The sequence below is a fragment of the Anabrus simplex genome, chromosome 6 (assembly GCF_040414725.1).
Source record: "Anabrus simplex isolate iqAnaSimp1 chromosome 6, ASM4041472v1, whole genome shotgun sequence".
Classification (NCBI taxonomy): domain Eukaryota; kingdom Metazoa; phylum Arthropoda; class Insecta; order Orthoptera; family Tettigoniidae; genus Anabrus; species Anabrus simplex.
Window position 1 is genome coordinate 115,388,873 of NC_090270.1, and position 23,090 is coordinate 115,411,962.

Here is a 23,090-nt window from a genome sequence, read left to right on the forward strand (position 1 = left end):
GGTCCAGGCGCAGCCCGAGTGACGTCAGCACGCGAGGATCGGCGCATCCGCCACCAAGCGGTGGCAGCCCCGCACGCCACGTCAACCGCCATTCTTCAGCATGTGCAAGACACCCTGGCTGTTCCAATATCGACCAGAACAATTTCCCGTCGATTGGTTGAAGGAGGCCTGCACTCCCGGCGTCCGCTCAGAAGACTACCATTGACTCCACAGCATAGACGTGCACGCCTGGCATGGTGCCAGGCTAGAGCGACTTGGATGAGGGAATGGCGGAACGTCTTGTTCTCCGATGAGTCACGCTTCTGTTCTGTCAGTGATATTCACCGCAGACGAGTGTGGCGTCGGCGTGGAGAAAGGTCAAATCCGGCAGTAACTGTGGAGCACCCTACCGCTAGACAACGCGGCATCATGGTTTGGGGCACTATTGCGTATGATTCCACGTCACCTCTAGTGCGTATTCAAGGCACGTTAAATGCCCACCGCTACGTGCAGCATATGCTACGGCCGGTGGCACTCCCGTACCTTCAGGGGCTGCCCAATGCTCTGTTTCAGCAGGATAATGCCCGCCCACACACTGCTCGCATCTCCCAACAGGCTCTACGAGGTGTACAGATGCTTCCGTGGCCAGCGTACTCTCCGGATCTCTCACCAATCGAACACGTGTGGGATCTCATTGGACGCCGTTTGCAAACTCTGCCCCAGCCTCGTACAGACGACCAACTGTGGCAAATGGTTGACAGAGAATGGAGAACCATCCCTCAGGACACCATCCGCACTCTTATTGACTCTGTACCTCGACGTGTTTCTGCGTGCATCGCCGCTCGCGGTGGTCCTACATCCTACTGAGTCGATGCCGTGCGCATTGTGTAACCTGCATATCGGTTTGAAATAAACATCAATTATTCTTCCGTGCCGACTCTGTTTTTTCCCCAACTTCCATCCCTTTCGAACCACTCCTCCTTGGTGTTGCATTGTCACTCTCAGTCAGTGTATAAATAATAAAATCTAGACCAAAACTTCAGAACTACAGATTCCACAGTTTGTCACTTTCGCTAGTTTGCCAGAGTGGGGACGATAAGAGCTTGCAAAGGAGAACTCCTTCATCGAGGACCTCCGAATGAAGCAAGGGTTTCCATCCACAGACGCTTGGCAAAAATCACTGCAGGACAGAGTGAAGAAGAGGGAAGAAATCTGGCTCGATTTTTACTCAACGGTGCGATGATGAATAGAACATGGACAAAGACTAATCAAGACGTGCAACATTTCGTTAACTCGATGGCGGTCCATGGGTATCACCATAAACTGTGCAACACCGAGTACTTCCATGACCCTGGCGAAACCTGTGTTTGCAAGCTGTGCAGTGAGCTTTGCAGTCGATATCATGTAATTACATGCAAAAACCGGGGATTATCCATTGTGAACTTCTGTAATAGTGAGAGGTGACAGTACATATGACAAACTTTGTTTATACCATGCACAATTTATGTGCTATATCTTTATTAATTATGATTAATAAAGAGTTTATTATTATTAATACATCCAAGTTATATACATTTCTGAAATGCTCATAGTTTCCTGTATTAGTGTGATTTATTTTATTTTAATATGTGTTAAACTCTTTACGTGTTGATTTTGTTGTAATTTGATTGGAAAATCACAGAAATTAGTTTGAGCTTCTTCAAGCAAACCCCTGCATATAGGCTGAGTGCGAAAGGGTTAAGGTTGAAAAGCGGCTCATGAAGTGGCATTTATGCTATCTTCTCTCTAAATTTGTTGAATACATGTTTTTTAGCACATGAAACATACCTAAACGAAAGCCATCTCTGTATGTTGATGTTTGTTTCCAATTCAGTTTCTACAAAGTTATCCACTCATTTTTTGCTGGCCAGTGTAATTATGATCAGTATTTGGAAAACAGGATTAAGGGAGATTTTTCTGTTTTCTAATTCAAAGCCTCTTAGTAACAATTTATTCTTGGAATAGTTTCAATGCATATTTCAAAATTACAGAATAGTTCTACTGGTAATTATGTCTTCTTCAATAATACTTTTAGGCATGAGAAAGGCAAGGTTTCACCATCCTTCTATAATTTATTTTACAAAGATCTGAGAATCTATAACAATATTTTGACTGAACACTTCAGTCTAATTCAGTACACGACTTTGCCAATGATCTGGCAGAAGGGACACAGACTAGTTTGACAAGAACCGAACTAAAATTAAGCAACAAGATTTATTTCCATTTCCTTCACTGTTTTATATCTAGTAGCTGAGAAACAATCACCTTACCTATTTGAATTCAATTCCTGACTTAGTGATTTTTTACAATTTAACCACATTTGGTAGTTCTAGCCCTCTCTGTCAACCTTGAGTGGCAATGAAATAGCAATATGCAAATTGGATGAGGCCAATGAAATGTTAAAATGAAAATCAAAAAGCTGATTTTTAATACTTTGTCCCTCTATGGAAATGTTAGAATTCATTACATTTCAAATATGCTTCCAACATATAGTACTCCACTGCAATGCACATCTCATTGGTGTCCTGTCAATGCATCTCATCTGAGAGAGCACGTTTCCATTGCACATAATCAAAAGTAACAATGGTACATCTTTCCAAAAATGTCTTCAAGAGTTCTGAAAACCAGCAGCACTACCTGGCCGTTTCTCCCTCTTCCATATAATTACAAGACCTTGGTTATCACTTGTTGCTAGAAGACTCTCATCATAATTGAAACTAACACCAAGAACAGGGCATGCATGCCCTTGAAGTTTGTTCACACAGGCCTTGCCTTCTCTCTCAATGTCCAGAAAATACACACATGAATCTTCACTGCCAGTAACTGAAACAGAATACACAAGAAATATAATAGATTATTATACAGAATACAACAGACGAAATCATAAAAACAGTCAATACTTGACAATACAAGTGTTAATGCAAACATGAGAAAATGGTCTTCTACTGGGTGTCTCATCAAACAGTTGTCAGGCGCCTTTTCTCTGGTGTTTCAGAAGATATTTTCAATATTACTTTTGTAATGTATAGGCAGAGTAAGCCCAAACAAAAACTGCTCATCCTGTGTGTCATGAATGTTCAGTGTCAACGGAAAATGTCGATTAGGTTAGTCTAGTACGATATTCCATTTAAGAATATTCATTGACAGTTACAGTACAGCTTCCCTGCTTGCCTTGTAGTGCTTTATTCTTTATTATTTTAACCATTATGGTTTGGTTTCGTTTATTTGGATCCATACTGACATCAAACTAATCTATCAGCGATAACTTAAAATTTACAGTTCACCTAGTCAATACTTCTTACAATCTCTTATTGGCTAAACACCGTACATGTTTTGAGAACCCATATGTTCTCCTCTTTAGTGGTTGTATAATCTACCAAGCATTCCCAGGACTTGTTAACATCACTATTTTATCTTGCCTTACAAATAAATTACAAATTGTTTGTCGTTCTAAATAAAATATTATAAACTAGGTAAGTCTAAGAAATAAAAATATTATATGACAAATAAAATAAAAATTGTTGGATGTGATTATATAGCCTAATGTTCCAATTTTCAGTCCTAATAAAACAACAAATTATCAATTATCTACTTATTAAAAACATTTTGTCTAAAAACAAATGATTACCTCAATTTTGCATTAACAATATCTTCAACAGCATTGTAATTAGTACAGCAGTAATTTGCGGCATTAAGCCATGTTCCCCTACATGTGAGGATTGGTTGGGGAGACATTGGCACAGGAACTATTTCCTTGAATTTCTGCACTTGTAGTGGAGTTTTGATAAAGATTTTTTTCACTACTGTAATTAACTTATCCATATCAGGATAATTTCCACAAATTTCTTCTGGAACTCTAGTTAGTGCATGTGCAATGCATGTTACATGTATCATTTTAGGATAGAGAAGCTGCAGAAGTTTGCCAGCTTTCACCAGATAGGGATCTGCATCAGTGACTAGAAGTTTTCTCTCTTCACTCCTTCAGGCCAAATCAGATTCATTGCATTATCAAAGGTAACAGCAATTGTTGAGTGGTTAGTTCTATCCAATGCTTCACAGGAAATGAGAAATTTATCTCCTGCTTGGTCCCCCGTTAAAAAAACAACCACAGCAACAATAACAACAACAAAACCTTTGCTGCAACGTATCTCCCTTCAGTGTCGGTGGTTTCATCCATAGAAACCCAGAAATTGTTATTAGCGATGCAGGATCGTATTATATTTTACAATATCTTCGTAACAGGTAGTCATGTAGTTTTTGCGAAGTGTTGTTGCATTTGGAATGTGCTTATTAGTGTATTTCTTCAAAAAATTGTTGAAGTGCTGGTTTATTAACTTTCTTCAGCGGTATATCAGTAGACATCAACATTGTATATAAATTCTTGTTAAAATCTGAAGTTTTGCTTGCCAAAGATGGTGACAAAATTCACTGGAACATACATTGTTGATGGTTCTGTGATGTAACATTTCGAGCCAAATTGTTTTATGTTTTGCTGCACTGCAATGTTGTTCAACATTAAACTACTTTTTACCTTCTATTTTGCACAGCTTACAGAACAGAATAGTGACATCTGTATTGAAATGGTTATCTCAAAACTCTTGCACAAATACTCGCAATTTTTCACTTATTGAACTGTTAGTTTTAGTGACCAAAAACACATACAGTAAAATCTGTCCAGTAACTGAGTTATTTACAGAGGCAGTTGACCTTGGCACAAAACATGACAATAGCCATCTTAAACTGTCCTTTTGCTTCCTTTGCACCTGTCTTTTTCTATACATCTTACCCTCCTAATTCAAATAAATATATATTTCTAAGAAATATAATTGTAAGAAATTACAGACAACAATGAGTCTTTGAGATGACTGTAAGCAGTTATGTGAAAATGGAATCAAAAATATAAAAATATGACAAAAATATGAAAATTCATAAGGAAATATGACCATAATATGAAAAATTACTAGAAAATGACAAAAATATTTTATGAAGCCATAGATAAAATCATGCTTCACTTGTATTTTCCATGGAAATAATATAAAGAAAAAAATATGCCATATCAAACATCTGGGCCCTAATGATGAGAGTAACAGAGGAAATTGGGGAAGAAAAGATGAAAGCAAGGGTGTTTGCAGATGATTTGATGGTGTGGTGAAATACAGAGGAGGAAGTTCAGGAGCAGTTAGATGCACGAGATAAATTAATATAAGGATATAGCATTAAAAGCCTCCATGGCTCAGGCGGCAGCATGCCGACCTCTCACCGCTGGGTTCCGTGGTTCAAATCCTGGTCACTCCATGTGAGATTTGTGCTGGACAAAGCGGAGGCGGGACAGGTTTTTCTCCGGGTACTCCGCTTTTCCCTGTCATCTTTCATTCCAGCAACACTCTCCAATACCATTTCATTTCACCTGTCATTTATTAATCATTGCCCCAAAGGAGTGAGACAGGCTTTGGCAGCCGGTGCTGTTGCTATCCTTGCCGTTAGATGGGGTCTTCATCCATTCCATTCCTGACCCGGTCGAATGACTGAAAACAGGCTGTGGATTTTAATTTTTTTTCATTTTTCATATAGGATGAAATTTAGTATAAAGAAGAGTGAGATGGCACTAATAACCAGGAAGATCAACAACTGGAGTAATTAATGCATTTACATGCAGGATTCAAATCGATATGAGTATACTTTCCGAACTGGAAACCCCATGTAAATGGGCACTCAGTCCGGATTGAGTCTCAAGGTCTATACAGTAAAATCTGGGATCGCAATGTTCTCTGTTATAATTGAGTTCCATGCAAATGCAGATCGTACTGTATCGTAATGAAAACAACTGTGGGTACATTCCAGGTTTGTTTTATCAAAAAATAATTTCCACAATGGGATTTGTGCTACTGAACTTCATTCATAATCAAAACCTGACTGAACATTTACAGGTAACAGAATCACTAGAAAAATGACAAATAGTCATACATACAAGAGCTTTTAATACATCCATAATTAACTTACAAGGCTATTTAACCTCACTAGGCTATTTATAAAGCATCTATGAAAACAAACATTTTCCTTGTATGGGGCTGGAATAATACAAAAGTTTGCAAGGAAAATATATTATTTCATGTTTTGTTTGTTTTAGTATAGAGATATTAACTGGCTATCATCACAAGGTGAGACTAAACATGATAACTTGGAACTTTCAAAATTATCACGTCATGATAGGTTATGAATGTCAAAGAATATAGGCGATATTGATATTACCGTGATTCTGTATTGTTTATTTATGTTGATCTTACTTGCCGGATTCAATACAATACTCAATACTACACGTACTACATGTAAACAGGGAATGTATTCAATACGGTTAAGTGTACTCAAATCAATTTCAATCCCCATGTAAATGTAGTAAATGACTAGTAGGGAACAACTGAGGAAATGAAAGAAAGGATAAGGAAATAAATGAGCAGAGGAAACAAAAATATTAGAAGCTTAGTGTGGAGTGAAGATGTCCCTCAAAACAGCAAATGAGCGACATGCCACATGTACTACAGTATATACCAATACTAACATACGTTTCAGAAACTTGGGTAATGAGGGGAAGAGAGAAAAACAAGATCCTGGCCAGTGAGGCAACATTTTTGAGAAGAAGAATAAGAATAACAAAAATGGATGAGATAAGAAATGAGGTTAGAGAACTGGTGCAAATGGAACCATCACAGGACAGGATAGAAGAATCAAGGCTAAGATGATATGGACACAGGAAGGAAAAGGAGAAGAGGTCAGCTAGGGCTACCTAGAAAGATACACAAGATGGGAATAGAGGACAGGAGACCAAGAAGAAAACCAAGGGACTGATTGCTGAAAGAAATGGAGACGAGTGAAGAAAATGAGATGACACGACCACAGTAAAGACAGAAGATGATGGAGAGGCTTGTGTACTAAACAGACCCAGGCAGTGGCTAAAAGCTATGATGATGATGATGATGACGACGACGATGACAATATTTATATATAAGGTATGAATACTTAATACTAACCAAGTTTGATGAGTATTTGAAGGGCTTAAAAATTTGAGGTTATTGCCCCTTAACTCACCTACACAGGCCCCTTGCCGGAATGACATAATTGGACAGAAAGTAGAACGAATCAAGGAACTTTTATGGCGAATGGAAAACTTCCGACGAAGCTTAAGTCCTCCTTCTTTATCTATGACCCTGGAATAGAAATTTCTGAATTAGAACTGGGAATCTTTTCACACAGACTTTTTCCATGATGGACAAAGTATACAATATCAATATATTTATATAAATCAAAATAGAAAATAAGCTGTTGGATTCAAGTATTTGTCATTATTATATCACGATCAGGTTCAGTGGACCATTCACAGTCTCAAAGCATTTTCTACGTGTATCTAGTCCCTTGATCTCTTTTGTTAGTCAATGTCAATCTCGTTCAGGTCTTCACATAATCTGTCCCTCCACCTTTTTCTCTGTTTGCCCAGTGATCTCTTCCCGCAAAGGGCAAAGAGCATCTTGAGTAGTATCCCTAAACCAGCTTCTTTCTGAGCTAGGAGAAAGTACTCTGTTTTGTTTACTTTTTTTTTTTTTTTTTGCTAGGGGCTTTACGTCGCACCGACACAGATAGGTCTTATGGCGACGATGGGATAGGAAAGGCCTAGGAGTTGGAAGGAAGCGGCCGTGGCCTTAATTAAGGTACAACCCCAGCATTTGCCTGGTGTGAAAATGGGAAACCACGGAAAACCATTTTCAGGGCTGCCGATAGTGGGATTCGAACCTACTATCTCCCGGATGCAAGCTCACAGCCGCGCGCCTCTACGCGCACGGCCAACTCGCCCGGTGTTTTGTTTACTAAGACAATGATCTTGCTTGCTACAATCTCCTGGTCTCATACAAGTATCTGTGGTTCCTGCTAAAACTCACATCAAATACTGCACCTACAATATAAGTTGAAGAAATGGGCTCTTAAAATTTTGAGTGAACTATGAATTATATTTATTACATTAATATTTTCTGTTTGTATTCTGTTTTCGGCAAGCTAGGTTGCTTCCAGAACTCAACAAAGAAAGCTAGTATCATACTATGAACTCTTGGTATCCATCTGATAAATTCTACTTTCTGTAGACGTTTTTATTTTCTCAGAGCTCACTTCTTCTGTCGGCCTTAATGATAACCCTGTTGGTTGGTTTTATTGTATTCTCAAGAGCAACCATATCTATTCATCCTGCAGAACTTCTGAAACTATAGGGATCTTTGTACTGCTGCTTAAAACAACAATCACTACCAACAATGAACTGACTAGGACAGAGAAAAAAGAAATGAGTAACATTGCAATGGAAGGGTCACATACACTGCAGAGTAAGGAAGGTAATGGAAGAAAATCATGAATTCAGGGAGTATGGCAATAATACACATATATGAAAGAAAGATTTTTTGGAACATAACTTTATGCAGATATTCTGGATATTAAAAAGGCCTCTGACAGCATTTTAAGGAAGATGACTTGAAAATATCTTGAGAATATAAATGTCCTAGTAATTGTAAATGTTGTTTTGATGTGGGGGAAACTGAAGAAGTAATACAAGATATACTGAAGACTTAAAGCAGGGGTTCTCGAACATCCAAAATCTCGTGCATGGTCGGATGGGATTAAGAGGAGGAAATTCTGATTTATGTGAAAGGTCTCAGATATATACCAGTAAGTTAAGTGACAATTATTGGAATAAATAAGGTAATGGAATTACAGATCAGAAATGTAAATACAATGTTTTGATTTTTTAGGACTTATGGAAAGGAGAAATTTTCAAGAAGAGAGCAGAAAATATTTTAGTTCAACATAGTGACTAACTTAATAGGTATTATTTATTTTATGAAACTGAAAATTATTTTATTTTAAAGCGTTTTTACTAAATTTAGACACAAAGAAACATTTTATTTCTTTTTTAGATGTAAATAAGGACATAAGTTCTAAGAGCGGAGCAGATTTAAAATTTTAGCATATAGTGACTAATTTAATAGATTTTATTCTTCTTCTTCCTTTTATTTTGGTCAACTGTGGACCACGTTAACTCGATTTCAGCTGCTTCTGGGTTTTGATCTGCACCCAGTGTTTGGGTCCACAAACTAACTTTTTCTTAGAAACTCTGTTCTTTATTTTTGACACCAACCGTAATATTCTTTTCAATTCCAACTCCGTTAATACAATTTACGACAGATTCTCAAACTCGGGAATATATAGACTCAAATGCACACAGTGCAATTTTTCTTATATAGGGCAAACTGGCCGTAGCTTTAGAATAAGGTATTTAGAACATTATAATGCCTTGAAACACAAAAAGCATTCCGCCATGAGTATTCGCATGAGGGACACAGGGCATAATTTCAGTACTATTTTCCATTATAAACATGCTTTCAATCCTCCTGTAGTAACAACAGCAACAGTAGCCAAACCTACAACGCCTCCTAGCACTGCATCCCCTCCATTGGTATACAATAATAAAGTTTTATTATGAATCCACCTGTTCAATACATTATAATGTTGTTACATTAAAATAACTTCATTAGTTAAAAAGTTATATATGGGACATGTTTCGCTCTCTTATAGAGCATCATCAGCCAAATCCGAATCTCAAACAATTGTTATTTACGTAACAAAGACTTAAGAACCATTAGAACACTTTTGACAAACTTAAAACTTATTCTATTCAAAAATCATAAAATATAAAATCCTTGTATACATGGCTCAATTACATGTGCTTAATAGGAACATACATTAAAATTATGGAAGAGAGAGTACTAAAATATAAAATAAATAATATATATATCATGTCCAAAATCCTAGAAAGATGTGAAGATCAATCTTAGGAGCCAATTTGTGGATCTTCTTAGTAATGAGATCTGGTAAAAAAGTTATTTATCCCTTGTGGATAAGAGTCTATAAAGATTCAAAATTTATCGTCAAATTTGATGATTGAACTTATAACAGGATAAATGTTGGTCTTCAAGAAATTTAAATGCTTGTCATGTGACCTCGGCGAATGCTGTTGGAAAGATATGTTCTTATAGTTGTCAATGACCGTTCGTTGAACTAATGGATTTTATAAAGATGATTGAAAGGGACGTAAATCAACGTTTGTATTGAAAGCTGCTGCTTGGTTTATCTTGTTGAATGTCTGTAACAAGAAAAGGAATCTTGTAAGTAATCGGAATTTGTGTTGCTAGTTAAGAGTGTGTTTCTAGAAACTTCACTTACCCCTCCAATTGCTGTTTGTCGGTTTGGTGTTGTCCGAGGTTATGTGGTGACTGTCTGTTCTGTGTCTACTCCTTGTGTTGTAAGAGTGAGGTGGTGGGGGTTGAGGGGAGGGAGTAGGGGTAGGAGGAGAAATGTTTGTGGGTGTGGTTTTGGAAGGGGAATGTCTAGTAGGAGCGCAGGGAGGGGTTGAGTTTTTTAATGTTGGATGATTATTAGTTATTTTGGGAATGAAAACTTTGGCAAAATTACTTTTTTCTAGATTAAGCGTCTTTAAGAGTTTCGGTAATTGTTCGTGCAACGGATTTCTTATTTCAATTTCGTCATTTAAATTTTTTTCCTTATTGAAATACTGGTCTAAGTGGATATAAATATTTTCTAATTCTGTCATTAGTTTACCTTTTTCTATCTTCTTTATAATTTTTAGGTCTTTCTCTATGGTTGTAAATTGGTGGCCTGACTCTCTCATGTGAGCACTCATCGCAGAATGTTTGTTGTGCTTTGTAGCATTAACGTGTTCTAAGTATCTTGTGAGAAAGTTACGGCCAGTTTGGCCTACATATGAACATTTACATTCTACACATGTTAATCTATAGATGCCAGAGCTTAGATAAGGGTTCTTGTTGGAATTTATACTATTGTGGTTGAAAAAAATGTTTCTGTTTGTATTTTGTGTTTTGAATGCTACATTTACATCTCGTTTTTTGATAGGATTAGTTATTTGAAAAATGGCTGGATTGGTGAATGTAAATGTTGCGAATTTGGACTGCTTAGTTTTTTCGGGAGTAAGATTAGTTACTAACTTTTGTTTTACTTTATTGATGATCCGATTGACTGTATTTATTTTATATCCATTAATTGAGGCCAGATCTTTTATAAAATTGAGTTCCTTTTTTAAGTTACTCTCTGAAAGGGGGATTTTGAAAGCTCTATAAACTAAACTGTAAAAAGCCGCCTGTTTATGTGATTTTGGGTGAAGAGAATCATTTTTTATCGTTAGAGGGGCATATGATGGTTTTCTAAATATTTGAAATTCAAAACTATCTCTTATTCGTGTTACATTAATATCCAGGAAGTTTATTGAGTTGTTAGTTTCATCTTCTTTCGTGAATTTTATATTTGGGTCAATATTATTTAAGAAACTTAGGATTTTTTCACTATCATTTTTTTGGCTATCTATTATGACAAAGGTGTCGTCTACATACCTGATCCAAAGGCAAAGTCCATTTATTTTTGTGTTTATTTTGTTTTGCTCCAAATGATCCATATATATGTCTGCCAGTATGCCCGACGTGGGGTCTCCCATTGCTAGGCATGTTTGGTGGTAAATCTTTTTATTAAATGTGAAGTAATTATTGTTTAATACAAATTTCAGTAGGTTTACGAATTCGTCTATTTCACATCTACTTAATTTGCTGTATGTAAGAAGATTGTGTTTGATGATATTGATGGTTTCTTTAACCGGTATATTTGGATACATGTTGGTTACGTCGAATGAAACCATTTTATGTTGTGGTTGTAAATTGAATTTTCTTAGTTTATTACAAAATTCTATTGAATTTTTGATTGTTGATTCGTTGTTAAATTTGTAATGTCTTTTGAGGAAATAGTGTATAAATTTGGATGTTTTATACGTGGGACTATTTCTACTGTTTATTATAGGACGTATGGGTACGTTGGGTTTATGTAATTTGGGCAATGCCCTAGCTGTTGGTAACTTTGGATTCATATTTATCATTTTTTGGTGTTCTTGTTCATTAAACAAAAAAGTAGAATTCTTGAGGATAATTTTTAGATTCCGTTGAATCTTATTTATGGGATCCTGGTTTACGAGAGTGTAGGTTTTGTCTGAAAAGAATTCTTCTGTTTTTTCAATGTAGTCATTTTTATTTAAGAGGACTGTGGTTTCACCTTTGTCTGCTTTGGTAACAATTACATTATTTTTGTTTAGTTTTGTTTTTAGTGTCATTATTTCTGTTATGAGAGTGGAATTAGAACTTTTGTTTATTTCCCTTACGAAAGCCGGTAGCTTCTTTTTAACTTCAAATCTGATGTCGTTTTGTATATCTGGTGTTAATTTATTCAAGTTTGATTCAACTTCTGCTACTACATTGATTACGTCTTCTACTTTTTGAGAGTTAGGCCAATTAAATTTTGAACCTTTATCTAATAGGTTCATCTCATTATCAGTAAAGTTTGTGTTTGAGAGATTGATAGTGGTGGGAATGTTTTTAAGGTTAGAATTAGGATTATTTGCTCTATTGTTAGATTTGTTATGATTTGGTTTGTTTTCTTTTAAGAGTGTAAGGTTTTTATCTAGGGTTTTTTGTTTCTTGTCTAAAACGTCTGCAAGTTTCTCTGTTATATGATTTTGGATAGATTTCCATTCTAAAGGAGATAATTCTTGTGCAATTACCAAGTGTGTACGATATTATTGCAAGCTCAAAAATGATTTCTTCCTATATAGAGCTTTAATTTCACTTTTCAGCCAGATCTCATTTATTTTGTTTTGAGTATCTGCTACCTTTGAATTAGATACGTTTTTTCTTTGTATAGATTTTAAAAACCTAGGTACTAATTTACATTTCAAACATTCTTTCAAGAACCAAATATCTTTGGATATCTTACTGATTTTGATTTTGAGATTCAGATATCTATTCTTTTTGTTTGTATTAGCCTGGTTGGCTATTTCATTGCAAGTGACTAATCTCATGTTTTAATCCGTATTGAAATCTGTTAGTATACAATAATAAAGTTTTATTATGAATCCACCTGTTCAATACATTATAATGTTGTTACATTAAAATAACTTCATTAGTTAAAAAGTTATATATGGGACATGTTTCGCTCTCTTATAGAGCATCATCAGCCAAATCCGAATCTCAAACAATTGTTATTTACGTAACAAAGACTTAAGAACCATTAGAACACTTTTGACAAACTTAAAACTTATTCTATTCAAAAATCATAAAATATAAAATCCTTGTGTACATGGCTCAATTACATGTGCTTAATAGGAACATACATTAAAATTATGGAAGAGAGAGTACTAAAATATAAAATAAATAATATATATATCATGTCCAAAATCCTAGAAAGATGTGAAGATCAATCTTAGGAGCCAATTTGTGGATCTTCTTAGTAATGAGATCTGGTAAAAAAGTTATTTATCCCTTGTGGATAAGAGTCTATAAAGATTCAAAATTTATCGTCAAATTTGATGATTGAACTTATAACAGGATAAATGTTGGTCTTCAAGAAATTTAAATGCTTGTCATGTGACCTCGGCGAATGCTGTTGGAAAGATATGTTCTTATAGTTGTCAATGACCGTTCGTTGAACTAATGGATTTTATAAAGATGATTGAAAGGGACGTAAATCAACGTTTGTATTGAAAGCTGCTGCTTGGTTTATCTTGTTGAATGTCTGTAACAAGAAAAGGAATCTTGTAAGTAATCGGAATTTGTGTTGCTAGTTAAGAGTGTGTTTCTAGAAACTTCACTTACCCCTCCAATTGCTGTTTGTCGGTTTGGTGTTGTCCGAGGTTATGTGGTGACTGTCTGTTCTGTGTCTACTCCTTGTGTTGTAAGAGTGAGGTGGTGGGGGTTGAGGGGAGGGAGTAGGGGTAGGAGGAGAAATGTTTGTGGGTGTGGTTTTGGAAGGGGAATGTCTAGTAGGAGCGCAGGGAGGGGTTGAGTTTTTTAATGTTGGATGATTATTAGTTATTTTGGGAATGAAAACTTTGGCAAAATTACTTTTTTCTAGATTAAGCGTCTTTAAGAGTTTCGGTAATTGTTCGTGCAACGGATTTCTTATTTCAATTTCGTCATTTAAATTTTTTTCCTTATTGAAATACTGGTCTAAGTGGATATAAATATTTTCTAATTCTGTCATTAGTTTACCTTTTTCTACCTTCTTTATAATTTTTAGGTCTTTCTCTATGGTTGTAAATTGGTGGCCTGACTCTCTCATGTGAGCACTCATCGCAGAATGTTTGTTGTGCTTTGTAGCATTAACGTGTTCTAAGTATCTTGTGAGAAAGTTACGGCCAGTTTGGCCAACATATGAACATTTACATTCTACACATGTTAATCTATAGATGCCAGATGTTCCTATTAAGCACATGTAATTGAGCCATGTATACAAGGATTTTATATTTTATGATTTTTGAATAGAATAAGTTTTAAGTTTGTCAAAAGTGTTCTAATGGTTCTTAAGTCTTTGTTACGTAAATAACAATTGTTTGAGATTCGGATTTGGCTGATGATGCTCTATAAGAGAGCGAAACATGTCCCATATATAACTTTTTAACTAATGAAGTTATTTTAATGTAACAACATTATAATGTATTGAACAGGTGGATTCATAATAAAACTTTATTATTGTATACTAACAGATTTCAATACGGATTAAAACATGAGATTAGTCACTTGCAATGAAATAGCCAACCAGGCTAATACAAACAAAAAGAATAGATATCTGAATCTCAAAATCAAAATCAGTAAGATATCCAAAGATATTTGGTTCTTGAAAGAATGTTTGAAATGTAAATTAGTACCTAGGTTTTTAAAATCTATACAAAGAAAAAACGTATCTAATTCAAAGGTAGCAGATACTCAAAACAAAATAAATGAGATCTGGCTGAAAAGTGAAATTAAAGCTCTATATAGGAAGAAATCATTTTTGAGCTTGCAATAATATCGTACACACTTGGTAATTGCACAAGAATTATCTCCTTTAGAATGGAAATCTATCCAAAATCATATAACAGAGAAACTTGCAGACGTTTTAGACAAGAAACAAAAAACCCTAGATAAAAACCTTACACTCTTAAAAGAAAACAAACCAAATCATAACAAATCTAACAATAGAGCAAATAATCCTAATTCTAACCTTAAAAACATTCCCACCACTATCAATCTCTCAAACACAAACTTTACTGATAATGAGATGAACCTATTAGATAAAGGTTCAAAATTTAATTGGCCTAACTCTCAAAAAGTAGAAGACGTAATCAATGTAGTAGCAGAAGTTGAATCAAACTTGAATAAATTAACACCAGATATACAAAACGACATCAGATTTGAAGTTAAAAAGAAGCTACCGGCTTTCGTAAGGGAAATAAACAAAAGTTCTAATTCCACTCTCATAACAGAAATAATGACACTAAAAACAAAACTAAACAAAAATAATGTAATTGTTACCAAAGCAGACAAAGGTGAAACCACAGTCCTCTTAAATAAAAATGACTACATTGAAAAAACAGAAGAATTCTTTTCAGACAAAACCTACACTCTCGTAAACCAGGATCCCATAAATAAGATTCAACGGAATCTAAAAATTATCCTCAAGAATTCTACTTTTTTGTTTAATGAACAAGAACACCAAAAAATGATAAATATGAATCCAAAGTTACCAACAGCTAGGGCATTGCCCAAATTACATAAACCCAACGTACCCATACGTCCTATAATAAACAGTAGAAATAGTCCCACGTATAAAACATCCAAATTTATACACTATTTCCTCAAAAGACATTACAAATTTAACAACGAATCAACAATCAAAAATTCAATAGAATTTTGTAATAAACTAAGAAAATTCAATTTACAACCACAACATAAAATGGTTTCATTCGACGTAACCAACATGTATCCAAATATACCGGTTAAAGAAACCATCAATATCATCAAACACAATCTTCTTACATACAGCAAATTAAGTAGATGTGAAATAGACGAATTCGTAAACCTACTGAAATTTGTATTAAACAATAATTACTTCACATTTAATAAAAAGATTTACCACCAAACATGCCTAGCAATGGGAGACCCCACGTCGGGCATACTGGCAGACATATATATGGATCATTTGGAGCAAAACAAAATAAACACAAAAATAAATGGACTTTGCCTTTGGATCAGGTATGTAGACGACACCTTTGTCATAATAGATAGCCAAAAAAATGATAGTGAAAAATCCTAAGTTTCTTAAATAATATTGACCCAAATATAAAATTCACGAAAGAAGATGAAACTAACAACTCAATAAACTTCCTGGATATTAATGTAACACGAATAAGAGATAGTTTTGAATTTCAAATATTTAGAAAACCATCATATGCCCCTCTAACGATAAAAAATGATTCTCTTCTCCCAAAATCACATAAACAGGCGGCTTTTTACAGTTTAGTTTATAGAGCTTTCAAAATCCCCCTTTCAGAGAGTAACTTAAAAAAGGAACTCAATTTTATAAAAGATCTGGCCTCAATTAATGGATATAAAATAAATACAGTCAATCGGATCATCAATAAAGTAAAACAAAAGTTAGTAACTAATCTTACTCCCGAAAAAACTAAGCAGTCCAAATTCGCAACATTTACATTCACCAATCCAGCCATTTTTCAAATAACTAATCCTATCAAAAAACGAGATGTAAATGTAGCATTCAAAACATAAAATACAAACAGAAACATTTTTTTCAACCACAATAGTATAAATTCCAACAAGAACCCTTATCTAAGCTCTGGCATCTATAGATTAACATGTGTAGAATGTAAATGTTCATATGTAGGCCAAACTGGCCGTAACTTTCTCACAAGATACTTAGAACACGTTAATGCTACAAAGCACAACAAACATTCTGCGATGAGTGCTCACATGAGAGAGTCAGGCCACCAATTTACAACCATAGAGAAAGACCTAAAAATTATAAAGAAGATAGAAAAAGGTAAACTAATGACAGAATTAGAAAATATTTATATCCACTTAGACCAGTATTTCAATAAGGAAAAAAATTTAAATGACGAAATTGAAATAAGAAATCCGTTGCACGAACAATTACCGAAACTCTTAAAGACGCTTAATCTAGAAAAAAGTAATTTTGCCAAAGTTTTCATTCCCAAAATAACTAATAATCATCCAACATTAAAAAACTCAACCCCTCCCTGCGCTCCTACTAGACATTCCCCTTCCAAAACCACACCCACAAACATTTCTCCTCCTACCCCTACTCCCTCCCCTCAACCCCCACCACCTCACTCTTACAACACAAGGAGTAGACACAGAACAGACAGTCACCACATAACCTCGGACAACACCAAACCGACAAACAGCAATTGGAGGGGTAAGTGAAGTTTCTAGAAACACACTCTTAACTAGCAACACAAATTCCGATTACTTACAAGATTCCTTTTCTTGTTACAGACATTCAACAAGATAAACCAAGCAGCAGCTTTCAATACAAACGTTGATTTACGTCCCTTTCAATCATCTTTATAAAATCCATTAGTTCAACGAACGGTCATTGACAACTATAAGAACATATCTTTCCAACAGCATTCGCCGAGGTCACATGACAAGCATTTAAATTTCTTGAAGACCAACATTTATCCTGTTATAAGTTCAATCATCAAATTTGACGATAAATTTTGAATCTTTATAGACTCTTATCCACAAGGGATAAATAACTTTTTTACCAGATCTCATTACTAAGAAGATCCACAAATTGGCTCCTAAGATTGATCTTCACATCTTTCTAGGATTTTGGACATGATATATATATTATTTATTTTATATTTTAGTACTCTCTCTTCCATAATTTTAATGTATGTTCCTATTAAGCACATGTAATTGAGCCATGTATACAAGGATTTTATATTTTATGATTTTTGAATAGAATAAGTTTTAAGTTTGTCAAAAGTGTTCTAATGGTTCTTAAGTCTTTGTTACGTAAATAACAATTGTTTGAGATTCGGATTTGGCTGATGATGCTCTATAAGAGAGCGAAACATGTCCCATATATAACTTTTTAACTAATGAAGTTATTTTAATGTAACAACATTATAATGTATTGAACAGGTGGATTCATAATAAAACTTTATTATTGTATACTAACAGATTTCAATACGGATTAAAACATGAGATTAGTCACTTGCAATCCCCTCCATTGGCCGATAACTCGCGTAACATCCTGCCTCCCTTCCCCTTCCCGCTATCTTCCCCGTGTCGACATTCGCATTCATACAACACACGTAGCAGCAAGTCAGTGACCATCAAACCTCAGTAAACAACCAATTAATACATGGGTAAGCACCTTCTGTTATTATTTCCTTGCAGTAGTACAGCCTTTAAATTCCAGCAACTGACACACATACTATTCTTCTTTTTTCTTCTTTTTTTTACAGGATACACCCGATTTATATTATTTCACCTAGGAGATCAGCAGTTCTCCATTTGAAGCCCAATATTATCACTACTACACAAAATATAATAATGTTTGAAACACAACACGAGGAAGTCCCATAAGGTTATTTACGCCGATCCAGACGACGTTTTATCATCAGTGCAGTTCATTTTTCAACCAATATATGTGATTTTAGCATTCCTCATCATGTTTATTTTTAAAAACAACATCATAGTTCATTACAAAAGCTCACCCTTATGTGAATAACTGTTTTTAATCATAAACAGTCTAATGCAATTGAGCAAAGATTATTATGGTCATTGATTTATACGAACATTTAATCACTACATACTATAGTAACATTTCATATCATTCATTCCACTTATATTTTAAGCAATTTTAATGATCAATATTTGTTTTAATAGACATAATCTTATTGATTATTTTTAAATTGTTAAAATTCGTATTTTATCAATGTATATTAGATGTTTTTTCGTTATATATACCAGGATCAGGGCCCTGACCCACCATGGATTATGTTATCTATAGCTGATGATGCTCACTAAGATTGAGCGAAACATGTCCTACTTAATGTTATTATTTCAATCACATGTCCTACTTGTAATTAAATGGTTTTATCCTAAATATAAAGGACTATTGTGTATTTGAAAGGTGGGTTTATTAATATAATAACTTCTTGTAAGTTTCCCTGTTGCTTATTTCTGATCCTTGTATTCCCATTTCTGTCAGATCCTTTTTCACTTCCTGATACCAGCGTACCACAGTTTTCTTGGTCTCAAAAAACCTTACTATCTGGTTGGTCAGTCTTTCCGGGTCCATTCTGTAGATGTGTCCAAAAAACATGGCTCTCCTCTTCCGGATGGTGTCTGAGATCTTTTCTATCTTGCAGTACAGTTCTTAGTTTGCTTTCTTTCTGTATGATCCATCCTCTGTTCTTTGGGCTCCCAGTATATTCCTTGGAATTTTTCGCTCCACCAGCTCTAACTTCTTGACCAATCTTACCTTGATCAGGTTCAAACATTCAGCTGCATATAAGGCTTCTGGACGAATCACTGTCTGGTAATGTCTGAGTTTTGCAGTGATTGAGATCTTCTTCTTGTTATAGATGTTCATACTTAGCTTGTATGCCAAGTTCATTTTGTTGATTCTCGACATCAGGTTGTTATCTACCCACTCTCCCAGATATTTAAATTTCACTACTTTCCAAATCCTTCCTCCCTCCACTGTCATCCCTCTGGGTGCTGTTTCAATGTTCGTCATGTACTGTGTCTTCTCAAAGGAGATCTATAAGCCTGCCTTACTTGCTTGTTCCTGGAGATGGGCAATCTGGTTCTGTGTCTCCTCTATTGACTCTGACAGAATCACAATGTCACCCGCAAAGGCTAGGCAGTCTACTATCCCCTGAACATGACCTTGGATGTTGTGTCAGTCACAGTCTGTTTAATGAGCTCTCTGGTCTTCCTATCTAGACCTATTTCTTCTAGAATATGGATCAGCGTTTCTCTATCTACCGAATCTTAGGCCTTCTTGAAGTCCACAAATGTGAGCACGAATTTCTTGTTCCTCTGTTTCTGGTATGCTGTGATCAACTTCAGGTTCAGGATCTGTTCTGCACATGACCTGGCCTTTCTAAAACCTTCTTGATACTCACCAATTTGTTGTTCCAATTGTTTTTCTGCTCTATCTAGCAGTGTCTTTGAAAAGATCTTATATGTCTCTGGTAGTAGCGATATTCCCCTGTAATTGCTGATGTCTGTCTTATCTCCTTTCTTGTGAAGAGGGTGTATTAACGCTGATGTCCATCAATCTGGCAGCTTCTCTTCTTTCCAGATATTGTGTAGTATTCTTGTCAGTTCAATGATCGCTCTATTGTCAGCATATTTCCAAAGTTCTGCAATAATTCCATCTTCTCCAGGTGCTTTGTTGTTCGTTAAGGTTTTGATGATTCTCATGACTTCGTCCACATTCGGAGGGTCCGAGTCTGGGTTTGGTTCCTTGTGACTGTAGTCGAATTTCTGAGACGGTGGCTCACAATTGAGGAGTTTTGCGAAGTAGTCTGCCAGAATCTGGCAATTCTCCACATCACTGTGAGCTTCTTTTCCTTCTTGGTTTCTGAAGATGAGGCTAGGTGGATCATATCTACTCAAGATGTTCTTGAATATTTTATAAAAGTTCCAAGTGTAATTTTTTTGAAAATCCTGTTTGATCTAAATCAAGCATTCCTTTTCATTCCTTCTCTTCAGATTCCTGATGGTCTTGGATGTTCCTTTCCTTGTTTCCTGGAACTACTTCTGGTTCTCTGGTATTTTCTGTGAACACCAATTCACCCAAGCCTCTCTATGTTCTTCGATTGCATCATCACATTCAGAAGACCACCATGCATGTTTCCTCTTTTTCTCTAGAGGAACTGTGACTCTTACAGAATCAATCATAGCCTCTTTTAACTGTTCCCATCCCTGGTACTGTCTTTTGTTTAATTCTGTTGCAAAATCTTTGTGCATTACGAGATTTTCTCTGTCAAACTTTGTTGTTCGAGTTGTGTTCCTGTTTTTCTGGGATCTTGGGATGATTTTGACTTTGATCTTGGAGAGGAAGTGATCTGAATCTAAATTTGCATTCCTCAGGACTTTGACATTTTGGATCTCCTTTTCCGCATGTTTGGAGATCGCTACGTGATCTATCTGGACTCTCCCAGGTTGGAGTTGGGAGATATCCATGTGGTTCCGTTTTCTTGGGAGGTGTCTGAATGAAGTCAAATAAATATTAAAATTTATTTACTCTACCTATTCAATACATAAATAGAGATTTTAATTAAGAAATTAAATTTTGAATAAAATTATAGGGACATGTTTCACCCTTTAATTAAGGGCATCTTCAGCCTTAGTCTCAATCTGAAAGGTAATTAATCAGGTACCTGATTGTATTAAAATTACATATGAAAGTGAGGATGATGTTGGAAATGTGCTTCAAATGGTGAGCAAATGGTTAACAATAGTTATGATATTCTTAAAATGAAGCCTTAATAAAGTCTTAAAAAACAAATAGTCATAAATGTATACACTTTCTTGAATGTCCTTGTTTAAAAATTGGCAACAAATTGTATACTGGTAATTTTATACGAACGGAAATTGTTACGTTAAATCTTGTAACGTGGCGCCCCATGGAGGTTGAGGGCGTTAGAATAATGATAAAAGAAAAATTGTAGTTGATAATTCCAAATGGAGTATTCAAACATATTAAAGCTAGTAAAGAGACGTTACTGTTGCTCACTTCAAGTGAAGTTTATAATAAAATTGTTACGTTGGAACAAGTAAAGCGGGGCCTTGTGATGGTTGATGATGTTAGATAAAATTATCGGGTTTTGAACAGTTCAGGCGTCAGGATAATGATGAAGAATGTAGTTAATAACTCCGAGTGGAGTTTAAACACAATTTTAAAAAAAAAATTAGTAAAGAGACGTTTCTGCTGCTTAGAACAATTAGGGTTTATAATAGTATAAAAATGGTTAGACTGTTGTAACTTTTGTGCGAAGAGATAAAACTGTAGTCTTCTAAAAGCACAAGTGAAGAAGAGTGCTTGATGGTAAGCAGCTGTGTTAAATATCAGCTGGAAGGAGCGATTGTAGTCCCTTGTATATAGTCGAAAGGGAAATTAGGTTTGAAGTCTCTTTATTAATGTTGAAATTGGTTAACGTAAAGATGAATTGGAGAGAAAACGTTGTGTGTATGGTGTCTGAATGCTGTAGATTTCATGACCAGATTGAAGGTCCTACATAACTCTATCAATCGCTCTCCATTTTGATTAGTCCTTTTGTGGGCTGGATAGTCTTCAATGATTTTATTCATTTATGATTTGAAAATTTCTATTTTAAAGTCTGTAATCAATGACATAGGTAGTAAGTAAAAGTTGAAACACAAAGAAATATTTTAATAATTTCAATATTTATATGTAATTGTTCTGTTGATAAGTATATTTGTACCAATGTACCAAGTCCAAAGATTAATTGATGTTTTGGCACCGCTGAAGAAGAGAGTAGTTAGCTCTCGAAACATGTACAGTAATTAAGTATAATAAAATATGTAAAGTATTGACAAGGCTGGAAAGTGTTCTTAGAAATTTTAATATAAGTCAGTATGGGCAGGATTAACCAACATGGTGAAAATAATAAATTCATTCTAAGGTGATGTTGGAGTCGATTAGTAATACCCATGGGCCAATGACCTAGAAGTTAGGCCCCTTTAAACAACAAGCATCATCAAGCAAGTAACACCTGTCAACTGCTGTTATGTAAAGAAAATTAGATATGAAAGAAGAGAACGTTTTCACATTAAATACGTAAATAACGTGGACGATAGCAGTTGTTAACTCGTTAGAAATAAAGGCTAAGTAAACAATTGCTTAATTTTAATACGCTACACTGAAATTAACACATTCACGCCCGTATCCGAGTTATTGCCTATAGCGCGTGACCATGCTGTGGACCGTATCCGAGTTAGCCCGGATAAGAAGATGTACAATATTAGAAGGATCCACCTTTCAATACTTCATTGTAAGTTGAACTAAAAAGAAGTCACAACTTGTTTATTGGGACCGGTTTCGACACATTACAAGTG

The 23,090-nt window shown here is 35.2% G+C and overlaps 1 protein-coding gene across 1 annotated transcript in view; it reads right to left on the reverse strand.

The window, feature by feature from the left end:
* Positions 1-2,044: 2,044 nt before the first annotated feature.
* Positions 2,045-23,090, reverse strand: part of LOC136875888 (WD repeat-containing protein 13) — a 94,343-nt gene continuing 73,297 nt past the window's right edge. The window contains exons 9-10 of the mRNA XM_068228331.1: positions 7,102-7,220; positions 2,045-2,841 (exon numbers count right to left, since the gene is read on the reverse strand). Coding sequence (XP_068084432.1) covers positions 2,627-2,841; positions 7,102-7,220 — 334 coding nt within the window. The 3' untranslated portion in view covers positions 2,045-2,626. The remainder of the gene's footprint in view (positions 2,842-7,101; positions 7,221-23,090) is intronic.